This window comes from Phytophthora sojae, assembly GCF_000149755.1.
Source record: "Phytophthora sojae unplaced genomic scaffold PHYSOscaffold_10, whole genome shotgun sequence".
Taxonomy (NCBI): domain Eukaryota; phylum Oomycota; class Peronosporomycetes; order Peronosporales; family Peronosporaceae; genus Phytophthora; species Phytophthora sojae.
Genome location: NW_009258124.1, coordinates 1,251,120 through 1,263,473, shown reverse-complemented (window position 1 = coordinate 1,263,473; position 12,354 = coordinate 1,251,120). Strand labels below are relative to the sequence as shown.

General features: G+C 49.7%; 3 protein-coding genes across 3 annotated transcripts; 1 reads left to right on the top strand and 2 right to left on the bottom strand.

Moving 5' to 3' along the window:
- Positions 1–1,398: 1,398 nt before the first annotated feature.
- PHYSODRAFT_318781 (hypothetical protein) lies at positions 1,399–2,055 on the bottom strand (the record flags this gene model as incomplete). The annotated part of the gene is made up of 3 exons (XM_009537292.1): positions 1,399–1,594; positions 1,624–1,824; positions 1,886–2,055. 3 exons carry the CDS (start codon positions 2,053–2,055, stop codon positions 1,399–1,401), a joined length of 567 nt encoding a protein of 188 aa, XP_009535587.1.
- Positions 2,056–4,989: 2,934 nt separating this feature from the next.
- Positions 4,990–5,900, top strand: PHYSODRAFT_305785 (hypothetical protein; the record flags this gene model as incomplete). Its single annotated transcript, XM_009537291.1, has 2 exons — positions 4,990–5,132; positions 5,231–5,900. The coding sequence occupies 2 exons, from the start codon at positions 4,990–4,992 to the stop codon at positions 5,898–5,900; spliced, it is 813 nt and encodes a 270-aa protein (XP_009535586.1).
- An 849-nt stretch (positions 5,901–6,749) lies between these two features.
- Positions 6,750–8,119, bottom strand: PHYSODRAFT_347973 (hypothetical protein; the record flags this gene model as incomplete). The annotated part of the gene is made up of 3 exons (XM_009537290.1): positions 7,253–8,119; positions 7,077–7,171; positions 6,750–6,997 (listed from the first exon to the last, which is right to left on the bottom strand). The coding sequence occupies exons 1-3, from the start codon at positions 8,032–8,034 to the stop codon at positions 6,750–6,752; spliced, it is 1,125 nt and encodes a 374-aa protein (XP_009535585.1). The 5' UTR covers positions 8,035–8,119.
- Between the last annotated feature and the right edge of the window lie 4,235 nt (positions 8,120–12,354).

Genomic DNA, 12,354 nt, shown 5'->3' with positions numbered 1-12,354 from the left:
GGGAGCGCCGCCAATAGATGCACATGGACGAGGAGAACGTGTGGACACATCCGCCGATGACTCGGAGGATCCGACGGCAACAGGAGAGCCGGCGGCAGCCGGGCTCTGGATATACCAATGGCTGGTCAGGGAGACCCAAGTATACTGAGATCCAGTCAATTGGAACCCGGGAGTAATCCGTCTGATGAGAGGCACCAACGAGCACAAGAAGAACAAGAAGGAAAGCAGGAGGGGAAGACTAGAGAGTAGTTTGAGAGACGATAACATTTAATCTCACTTCGGAATTTGCCCCCTCAACCACAAGCTACAAACCAACAAATGTCGCAGTTAGTAAAGATAGAAAACCCGCGGGAGATCGGTGGGCACTCAACGAGGGCGTCCACTTTCGAATTCGCCTCATCGCAGCTAACCCGCCACGCCACGCCCCCGGTGTGCAGAAAAAATGAGAAAGATCATGTCCCCAACGCGGCATCGCTGGAAACAGTATGCAGGCGGCCGCCATGCTCTGCAGCGCGTCTATGGACTCGAGGAGAGCGACTGGGCAAATCCCGGGCCGCTGAATGACGCCGTGAGCTGCTGCAGCCAATCTCCTGATAGGCCTGAGCGCGTTGGACTTCTCCAGTGTCTGGCTCACGGTGTTCACCTCGCTCTGTACGCCCGCCACGTGGCCTCGATGGATAAAGCTGAGTAGCGAAAACAATATCCAAATTCCTGAAAAAGGCGTGCTAAAGCTGTGTCTTATAGGTATTGGCATTTACCAATACTTATTGCAAAGTCATACTGCAAGCTTGCAAGCTATTGCATTACATATTGCAGAGCGCTGCGGAATTGCAATTCTTACTGCAGTCTTCAGCCAACCGAATAAACTCTTCAAACCCTAGTACTTTTCACTTAGAAACAGGCAAGGCTGTCAATGTCAAGATAATAATGTTCTCAAAACCCAGTTCCGACGGCATATGTGCTATCGGCGACCTCTACGACGACAGAGTAGTATGGTTATAGTATTGCAGCAATTATTGCAAGAACGACCAGTATTGCAGTTATTATTGCTGGCTGCCTTGGTACTGCAAGTCATATTGCTACAGATCGCTTTACCTCCAATGCCTTCCCGTACATTTTTGGCCATCACTGTTTTGAAGCAAAGAGCTTGCTGTTTGGGTAAGCTAAAACAATTCTCTGGATTTTATCCAGAGTAGTTAGGGCGACGACTGCAGGTGCAAATCACTATAAAAATGCATGCTCCGCTATCGGTTATAAACGAACGAATCATTAACGTATCGGAACGTACCCGTTAACTTCAATAAACGCTTCGATAATATATTTAGCACGGCTTAGTAAAAAACAGAAACGGAAGCGCCTCTCACACACCCTGGTAGCATTATTAGCGCATACGTTTCTTCAGTTCGACACAGTGTTGAACCACTTGGGGTGGGTCTTGTCCACGTAGATACTGTATGCAAACCGCGCTTGCCTCTGGGGAGTCAAGATATGGAGCCGCATCCAACTGGCAGGACTGTACCCGAAAATTTTGTCAGGCACATCGCCCGGCTTGACCCCCCTGATGAACCATAGCTCAAACTGCGCGTTCTGCAATCTTGTAGCAGTCTTCTTGGTCCCCTTAACTTTTTGGCCAAATGGAGCAACTCCGAGAGCTTCGCGTCACCCCCGAATTGCCCCCGAAGTTTCACGATAACTGCGATCTCTGGGGTTTGCTTAGTCTCGGCGACATATTTCACCCAAACCTTGAAATCAGGGTTCCTCAGGAGCTTGTCCCAGGAAGCATCGAGCTTGAGAAACTTAAAAGCGTTGTCCGAGCTGGCCACTCTTCACCGAATTTTCCAGCTTCTTCTGGCTCGTCGACTTGAAAAAATTCGTAAGGCTCTACACGCCAGGGATGCTTCTTGTTTCGTCGAATGCGGCGGTGTTGGCACCCGCTCGTAGGAGTCTAGTCCCCGTGAAGGACTGAAGCTCCGCCGTCTTGGAGTCTACCGCCGCGTCGATGACAGTCGCCAAGATAACAGCTACAGACAGAAGCACAGCGAGATGGACCTGCATGCTTACTTTCTAGCGGAGGTGTGCGAGATGAAGCACGAATTGGAGAGTGAGGAGAATATTGGCGCCTTAAGATAGCCTTAACCCCCCCCCCCCAAACTGATAGGAGGTTCCCTGGGTACCTGGCTGATGGGACAAGTACCGTAAACCACGGCCTTGAGGAGATAGTATTTGTGGGGATGATACACCGCCTATATCTTCAACTTTGTATTGGCATCCTACTGTTGCATATGTCTTTCAAACCCTTTTCACCCCGTAAAAAGTCAGAATTTGCTTACATACGTGTACTAGGCCCGTGGCTTACGGTACCAGTATGCTCGATATTCACAGTACAGTGTGCACCATTTCCCCGTCAAAACTCATCAGCTGCACACGTTACTTACTGCGGGTTAGATTTCGAAGACTTGCTCAAGCCGTGCTCAAGCACGGAGTAGCTCTGTGTAGCTAGCATTGACTCTAAGCTACCGTAATACATGCAGTAACGCAGTAGTAGACGTTTTATCTTGTTCATTATGCTAGCTACACGTCAAACTCAACCATATTATGGTTGAGTCTGCTGACTCGCCTCCCTTGTGTACCGGTATTAATTAAAGTACGAGTACACATAATGTATGGGTTCAGACTAGTCTATTCAACTTATGTTATGAGAGTGTCTGGAATGTTCTAAGCCAGGTGGAGAAAACCCGCATATTTGAGTTTCAAATCCACAAAACACGCATACTTCCACAAAACCCGCATACCGGCATCTGATTCCTAGGGATACCGGTAACCGTGCGCGCTCGAACGCTGGCCAGTGGTCGCGAGAATTCAACATGGTTTGTCATGGGCAGACCACTTTAAAAGTGGCAATTGTCAATTTCTCCACTTTTTGCTTTAAAGTGGCACATTTTCTCGGCAGGAAGTGGAAAAAGTGGAATCCATACAATACCCAAGTATAATCATTAACCGTCTGGCTAAGTACGAGCCTAAAGGTGGCTGACACATTGCAGGTCAGTAGTAAGTTAACCCCTATCTATGGATACCTTTTGTGTTAGACTGCGAGCTCGCTGTGCATCGGATCGCTGCCCCCGCTGCCACTTCCAAACCTCGTTTGAGACGGCGGCAAACAAAACATTACTTACGAACCTAAGTACGAATCGCGATTTAGTGGCTTTATCGTGAAGAGCGCTGTCTTGCGCACATTTTGAGCCCTTGTTTGCATCGAAATGTTGAAAATTCGAGGAGTTGTCGGCACTTGAAAAAACTATCCCCATTTGGGAAGGGTCAAAATCCTACCACGTTTTGAACGATAGTGACTTCAATTCTTTGTCAAAATTTGCTTAGCGTATATTATCAGAAAGCTCTCGTTAAAAGCAATTGCATTAAAGTCTTTTCCGCTTTCTACGAGTAATTTGCACTTTCACATTTTTGATGTCCGGATAGGTACGAGTTCTGATTGGTCAACTTCAAAGTCGATTATCTCGATAACTCTCAGTGGCGCGTTAGAAACATTTTGTTCGCCGTAGTCTCGTTTTACATCGATCAAAATACGCAAATGTATAAATTGACAACAGCGGCAACCGCATACCTGCATACGCGTGGCAGCATGGTCTCCCCCTTGGTGGCTGTACGGGAACCCCGTCTTGCTTCCTAGCTTCGTTTACCGCATAGTACACCTATGACGCCTTTCCGTCGATGAATCATACTGCTTGCGTTGATGAGCTATAACGTGCGAACTTCGCTATTGCCTCAAGTGTATTTCGCTACGAATAGAAGCACAGTCGTTTTCGTCACCTCCAACAGCATTTTCGCAGTTTCCGCCATGTATGGCATGCATCTGTACTGTGTCAGCGCCCTTTTTACAGCTGCATGGTATCGTTCAGAAGGGACTTGAATTCTGGTCATTCTTACCAAAATTTGCTCCACCTTTAAGATTCGCCAGAAAGTGGAAAAGGTGGAAATTTTTCTGATTTTGCCACTTTAAAGTGGTCTGGTCATGGGTTTACGACCGCACGCTGCGCGGGGAGAAATTAATGCAGTCAGAAAATATTGTGCTTTGCAACCAGTTTGCCCTCCTAATTAGTGCACTAGTTAGTGTTCGTACTTAGTGGTAAATCATAGTGGCTTTGAATGCGACTTGCTCAAGTCGTGTTTCGAAACCAGTTTGGCTCGGAAATGGCACTTTCGGAAAGTGCCAAAAGGATGCTAATCCATGCTGGATGTGCTAAATCATGCAGGAGATGACCATCCACGACTTACAGCAATTCGTACTCGAGTACGATTTATAGATAAGTCGTGCTCGATAAGTCGTACAAGTTACAGTCCGAAGTGCCAAAAAGTATGCAAAGCACAATACGTCCTACACCAGACAAATTGTCCTGCAAATGCAGGCCGGTTTGTAGGACCGATTATATGAATTATGGTTGGGGTGCAGGACATATTCAATCCGTTGTATTTTGAGTCCGATACAAAATGGACGAGTGCGAGCGGGAGGCTCACTCAGTGCATTCACCAATCGCCAACACCCGCCGATTAGGCGGGGGCGTGTCTGCGCGAGCGAGCGAACGCGAGCGCTGCAACCCGATATTTTGACGACGCAAGTCTGTTGTAAACGGTGGTGATACTCGAGACGCGCAATTCGCCATAAACCGAAGAAGCTGCTGGTCATCGCACCGTCGTCTACTCCAGCAGATGATAAGATATTTCCAGCATGCTTGGGCGCTCGGACACTCACAAAGGAGGTGCGTGAGGTCTCCTTTCGGTGCAGACAGCTTTGGAGCTTGCGACAGCTTGCATCCATTTGACGGCCGTCGAAGAAGAGATTGAAGTACACATAATATATGAGGACATCGATATCAGTACGAAATATTGATAGAATAATATAATACTTTGACTCATATGGTTATCAGGACCAGAGGCATACAAGCTTCTGGTCCTGATGACCATAGTTTCACCACGATGGAGAGGGTTGTTCGTGTTGATGATCATCTCTCGCCGATGCTCGATGAAGACGCGCTCTTGGTCATCATGGACGAAGTGTGGAGCGAGCTGGACCACCTGCTGCCGCAGTTTGAACTGCTAGGCGACGACACTGGAGCTGAGTAGCCAAAGAAGAAGCGGCGACGACGAGACCGCAATCGATGTGATATGAAGTAGCTGAATTGGAGCAAGAGCTCCAGAACAAACTCATCTACACTAGCAAGGGAACACGCCGAAGCTTCAGTACAATATTTCAAAACGCAGAGTTGAAGTCGCTGCTGCGCCAGAACCCTAGACACTCATGTGCTCGACCTGAACCTGAACAAGCAGGTGGAAGAGCTGCTCCAAATGCTGCCGCACTGAATGAACATGGCGTCCCGTACGACGCAACACAGGACGATGCCTTGTTCAGAAAGATGGCAAGCAACGTGGACGATCAGAACAGGAACATGGAGGAAGTTCTCCGTCTTGTAGGGCTTCAAGAGGGCAACCCGGAGGTGACCAACGCCTTCATTTGTCAGTCAAAGGGTCAGAGACGTGGGAACTTACTGGAGTCTCGCACGCGAATCCTACTGCCATTTGCCAGCCAAACTATGGTAAAGGCTTTTTGGAGAAACGTCGAGAGTGATGAGGGTGCAACGCTGAAGACGAAGCAAGCCGCCAGAAACCCTGTACGTACGCTCCTCCATAAGTATTGTGCTATGGTTGTTATCTCTAACAATCCACTTGTTTGGGGTAGGCTCGGCTTGGCCTCTCGTATCGCTGTTCAGAAGTACGATGGTACGGTGGTGGTGGGCGAATACAACTACACCATGCGAATGGTGACGAAGCCGTTCATCGAGAAGGACCGCGTTGTCCAAGCGTTTGAGCGCAACCGCAGAATGACCTGACATGGCTCGTCGACAACAGGCAATAGCATTGGAGGAATAGGGCGCATTTCTGCTGCCTCACCAGCAGAGCACAGTCAACCCGCTGAGTCCAGCGTCGCTTCTCTAGTTCAAACAAACGTTTGCACGAAGGTGGGGCTGCAGAAGGCTCAGGGCGAGAATGCAACGCTGAAGCATCAAGTTCGAGCGAACGCTCAGCTTCTGTCACCGTTAAAGATGACAATAGCTGCTGCGAGCTTGAATCAGCAAGTTAAAAAATGCAACGGCATCTAAGAGCGTCTTCTGGTCGCTGATGATCCAACTTTATCAACTTTCTGCAACCAGGTTGTGCTCTTTCGCCGCTCTTGAAGTACGGGATACTCTGCGCTTTCAAGAGGTGGTCGAGGAGCGACGAAATAACCAGCAGTTGTAGAACACAAGAATGTTCAAAATCGTTGCGGAGAAGGCCATGGAGCGACTGTGCTCGAGTATAACTCACTTGCGTGTTGCCTTTAGATTGGGGGGGGGGGGGGGGTAAAGCAGTTCTTGGTACCCGAAAACTTCATGGCACAATCAAGCACGGAATATCGTGGAGTTTCACGACACGAGAATCTATATGGTTCGCGATCCGTCGAGTTCTCCTTAGCAGAACTCAGGCTTCGGGCGCCAGATAACTACAATAGTACATGTACGGAGTGAACCGATTCGACAAGATCGACCGCCAGATATCACTCCCCTAGTGTCACTACGGTAGCTCATCACTAGGCTAGTGATGAGCTCGATTCGACCTCTGAAGACAAGTTCCGGAGAACTCCGAACGTACTAAGGCTCTAACATGAATGAAAGTACTTATCTATTCAGAATTGTCTTCACTCAAGTGCTTCCACGCAGTAGTTTGTTCATCAACTTGATAAACTCGCGTTCATCATCCTTGAGCGATTCGTGAATCATGCACTGAAAGGCCTTGACGGTCACATCTTCCGCGTTAGTTGCGATGAAGTGCGTTGGAACAATGCGCGAGCACGCCTCCGTCAGTGCCCCGGCCATTAATCCGTCTGAGTACGGTCGGATACGGACCCAGCCGGACTCATCAACGTCTATACCGCTGAAGATGCCCTCGCCTTCGGAGAAAATTTTCCAGACAATCACGCTATCGTCACGGATAAAACGCCGCGAGACGACGCGCTTCAAGGTTGATACTCTCGACCCGCAGCTTAGTCTTCTTCAAGCGGAACTTGGCCGCGACAGTGTTGTCTGGATCTACCACGTCCTGGAAAACTTGTCGGTCATGCTGTCTGTATGGAAATCCCGCGAGTTCCCACAGAGTTTTGGATGTGTTGTCAAAGCTGAAGGGCTGCAGTAATTTGTTGACGTACTGAATGAACACAACTTCCCCATTCGGATGATGCTGACGGAGCGAAGTGACCGAGTCGATCGGGAGCGAGTCCATGCCGCACTCGTCGAATACCTGCTCCATTCGAGCGTTGCTCCTGTGAGTCTCCAGCAGAAAAGCCTCATACAACGCAGCGTCGGATGATTTTAGTTGAAGCCATCTTCGGTCGCTGAGTGTATCGGGGTCTTCGTTGTAATCAGCAGTAGCTACCACCGACAGAGGCCAACTCGGACATTCACGTAGCGTCATACCGAGACTCTCGAGATACGCGGCTTGCGCGTTCACAACGGCACTGAGTCGCGTCTTCTCCTTCTCTGCGCAGCGCCGGTGCTCACGTTGTTGTATGGCGACTCGCTTCCAGAACGAATCGCATAGTACCAAGTCCGTTCGCTCGGTGGTGTTGGCGCCTTGTTTTTCCAACATGAACTCCTGCACCTGCTTGGAAAGCTCGGCCGCCTCTTGGCGCAGCTCCTCGCGCTCGTCTTTCAAGCGCTGACGATACTTCCGGCGCCGCACGTCGCAACTGCCATCGCGTTGACGTTTGTTCTTCTTGGGGGACGAGCTGTCGCTGCTAGTGCCTTTATCATTCTCGGATCCGCTGGAGTCGACTGGAGCTGGTAAACTGAAGGTCTTCCACACAGGAATATGTTCTTCGGTTCCGCGGAGCTGATCTAGCTCTCCATCTCGTAGTGATGAGCGCGGCGTGAGTACTTGCCTCTCCAGGAAGAAGGACATCTCTTCAAGGAACTCCAGGTCTTCTGCCATCCTAACTCAGCGGTGACTTGAGTATTTCAGAATGACATGAGGACACCTCGGCTCGAGGTTGCCTTTGTCTCACGCAATTACTTGTGACCAAACAGCTGACAAGCAAGAGGATTTGAAGACTGGAGGTGTCGCGAACCGCGAGTGGATGCCGGTTTACTCCCCACTCGGAAATCCTCCGGATGGTGAATTCGTCATTATAACTTCGGCAACGCAATCGTGGAAACGGTTTTAGAGGTTCTGACCATTTCCACGATTGTCGTATTGCCCCCCCTGTAGTCGACTCCACGGGCTACATGTATTGAATAGATAACCTACCATAACGACATCGTTTATAACGTGCCGTTTAGGAATAACTAACTGGACTTGAGCGTTGTTCAGCCGCTGCCAGAACAATCCCCACATGCTACCAATGCCTGTGCAATCTTGTCTCGAACAAACGCTCGTTTGCCAGCTTATCCGAGTTTGCTTGCAGCTACCGACGAACAAAGTGTTCAACATTTTTTTCAGTCTGTGTCGAATTTGCCACCAAGTTTACCCGAAGTGATTGAGCTAGATCTAGCCGGACTTTGCCTTCAGCACACTTCTCCAAAATGGAAACTCTGCCCCTATTCCCACATATGTCAAATGAGAAAACCTTAGCATGCTAATCGATCAACGATGTTGGTTTGTTCGCTCTCCGGTGTAAGTTGCTCTTACTCTCGTAAGTTATAATAGTAAACCTAGCCACTGATCAGTGCGCTGTCTGCATTTCTATCGAACGGGGGTAAGTGTCGGGGCGGCCACAGGTGCCGAGGTAGTACAATCCACGGCGTATTTTGCTTAGTATCGTGTTAGACCAAAACATGCAACCTTTTGCAGCTTTCTAAAGCCTTCCTAAGTCTTCACGAGCTCTTCCACGCTTCAGGGCATCCTTACTGAGCTTCAAACCTTTCTGGCAGTCAAAGGGCTAACATTTTTAGTTAAAAATGGAATCTTTTAGGACTGTTAGTGGGAGTTCTGGTCCGTCTCTATAAAAGCCCCATTTGTAAGCCTGTCCATCGCAGTCTGTACTGTAGTCTGGGTCGCCGTCCTTCTTACACTTTATCAGATCCCATACGCAGGTTCACCTAGATGCAAGTATTGTAGAGTCTTGAACGTAGAGAAGAAATTGACGCATGTGGGAGACGGACTAGAAGAAGGTATGCCAGCTCCACAAACTTACATTACTTAAACTTACTTTTTGAAGTAAGTTTTGGTGCTAAAAGTGAACTGGTTTCAATGGTCCTACTAGTCCCCATATCCAAGGGCATGGCCGTTTCTCATTCCAGTTTCACAGCGGCGCTAACCGCCCCGATACGGTCATCAGCGGCGAATAGGTTCTTCACGGTTTCTACAGTGGTTTTTCCGCTCGTGGCCGACGCAAACTGCAGCGTGTACGCTTCCAACGCTTTGTAACTTGGGCTACTTCGTGATAACGACCCCGTTTTCGAGCAGTTTCAGCATATACATCGGTCTGAAGATGGATTTGGCCTCAGCACTCACAGCTTGGTGATGGCGGTGTTGCGATTATCGACTCTCACGGTGTAATGAAGCGGTTCGGCACGGCTTATGGCGTTGCAATGATGGCCGAGTCGTGCTCGACCTGGACCGTGAACATCCCAGGGACCGAAACGTGGCGCCATGCGATGAGAGAAGGGGGCTTCTTTGTGATGGGCAGCTACTCCCCCCGAGGCACGTCGCAGGGTGTGTGCCAGGTTCAATCCAGGCTTTGCCTGCACCCTGATGAACGTACTGGCAGCTCTCAGGGGTTTTCGAGTGCGAAGACGAGCGCAATCAAAGAAGTTTTAATTCCATGCTATCGACAGCTCGTGAAAGCGCGGCACCAGTTTGTGGGGAACGCATTGTTCGACGCGATCCGCTGCCAGTGACGTGAAGGCTGAATTGCGCGAGAAGATGATAAATGTAAATGAACAAGCTGCGGTGTCACGATATACTTGTGACAAGTATGCTTCAAGGTAAACTCCAATTGGTTGAGCATGTAGCGCGTTCTCCAGCAGCTGACATCGTGCCTTTATCAACTTCCAGCATGCATGGAATCAATACTCCACTCTTCCCTGGCGCCTCGTGCAAGCAGCGAGGTACTTTTCTGATCATGACTGGACCTGAATTCCGCAGAGTCGCTGCTTTTCGTGGACGTCAACCAGCACAGTTCATGATTCGTGTTGGTCTTGGCCGAGAACACCATCACCCAACCTAAACCCATTCCTAGAACTACCATGGGTTTCATTAAGCAAAGCGAGTGCATGCTCGCAGTTCCGTCCCGCTCCCGCTTCAGCAGACTCTGCTGGCAGCGGATGACCGTCTTTATCAGCTTTCGTTTTCTCAGCAAGGGCCTCTCGGCATTGTCATTTCGCCATCAGCGCCTTCTCCTTCCAGTGCTTTTCCTCACCTGAGAGCTGGACGAACTCGTCCAGCAACTTTGTGAAATGCCTCTGCATCTTCAGACACTCGGGCATTTCTCCAGGTCGTGGATCTCCTTCCGAAGGTCGAGTAGTTCCTCCTTACGCCGCTTCCACGTGTGACTTGTCCTCGCTTTCTTCGTCAGCGAAACTGCGGAGGATGGAGATGCAGCGCTACCACCTCGGGCCGCCAAGGCGCCTGTACAAATGTAAAAATGCTCCGTACAATTTCAGCAGTGGGCAGGATCAGGTAACAGAGAGGGAACCAAACTAGAGCGACATGGTCTGATGGCTTTTTTTCTCATCATTGGGCTGTAATGCGTTATCGAGGCACGTCAGTAGCGTAAGTTATTCGAGTCGCGCTTTGAAAGTGCAACTTGCACTGTAGTTGGTCAGGAAATAACGCAGAGCTCAAGGTGTGACATGCGGCTTTCACGAAAGGGGCTTGTACATGTACATTTTACCGCCAGGTTCCCTTGTGTCGCTTACCTACCTGACCGAGTATCTCACGTTGAGAAGGGCGGTCAGCAGGTACCATAAGCGTGAGTGGTACCAAGCGGAATCTTCCTATATTGAATTCACTCAACAATCAGCCCAACTCGAAGCAAGCCACCAGTGGTGGTCCACCACTACAGTATGACCATCTGTAGTGCAGGCAATCTCCAGACTGCGACAATGAATCTTGTGGCTAACGCAAAGTAAGATTACAGTGTCCCGTGCATAACGGAATCCTGATGATCAGGAAGAATCAAGTGAACTATAACGACAAACTAGATGCCCATTTAACGACAACTTAGATGACGGTAACTGCAGCTCCACTGTTTAGCAGGAGCCGCAGCATTAGGAGTAGCTCGTTTCGGTTGCCTTTATTTTGGTTCTTATGCAGATCAGGTCCAGGATTTGAACATGCCGATTGTGAGACCGAATCGGAAGACCTGAACCAAACATTCACAACTTTGGATCATGCCATGACTTGTTCCTTCGCGCGTGCCCCGTTCGGCTTCCTGCTGTAGCAATAGTTTGTGGTGCTTTCTCCAGGTGAAGAGTGCCCATTTTGACCGGTTATCTTGGTTCAAGAGGTATTTGGCAGGTGGGTCGTGCTCAAAATCATTGCATCCATTGCTATGTACTATCACCTAAGACTTACTATCAAATAGGTAGAACGCGTCGCCGCCGCAATGGAACATTCCCTTCCCAACTGTTCTTGAAAGCAAGATACATTAGTTGCAATACCAGACGCTGTTCATGCTTCTATGGGTGGTGCTCAATTGTATTCCATTCGAGACTTCTGTACACTGAGAGCTGTATGCGCCTCTCAGTCAAAGCAGTGCACACCTGGGTTCGTTTTCGTTCACACTCTCAATCAACATCGACAGTCTACTGTTGGCAATTGGCATATATCTCGTAAAATTAGTTTACCATGGTACATAAACTTTAGAATACCTAGTAGCCACAACGAGGTGATTCCCTTCTGCTTGGCTAAGAAAAAATAAAGTGCATCAACTCGTAGCGAGCCGCAGCACGGTAACAACCTCTCGGAACCTAAGACGCTGCACTGCGACCAACCTTGGGCGACCAGCGGCAGCAGCGCTGGCGCGTCATCGTGACGTCCGAGCCGGCCTTGTCCGATTGCGCGCACACCTCGTCGGGCTCCGCGTCCACACGCGTGGAACCCACGCACCGCCAGATGCACCATGGAGGTGTCGTGGGCATCGATACGCGGGCGCCAGTCTCGTTTGTGGGTGACGGCCAAAGTGCGCGCGTTCAAGCTCGACTCGGAGCCGCACGGCAGCGGCGGCCAGCGCACAAGTGAGGAGTGGCGCACGGTACAGCGGCGAGCTACGCGGGCTTGAACAGCAGGAACAGCAGCGATGCACCCGGA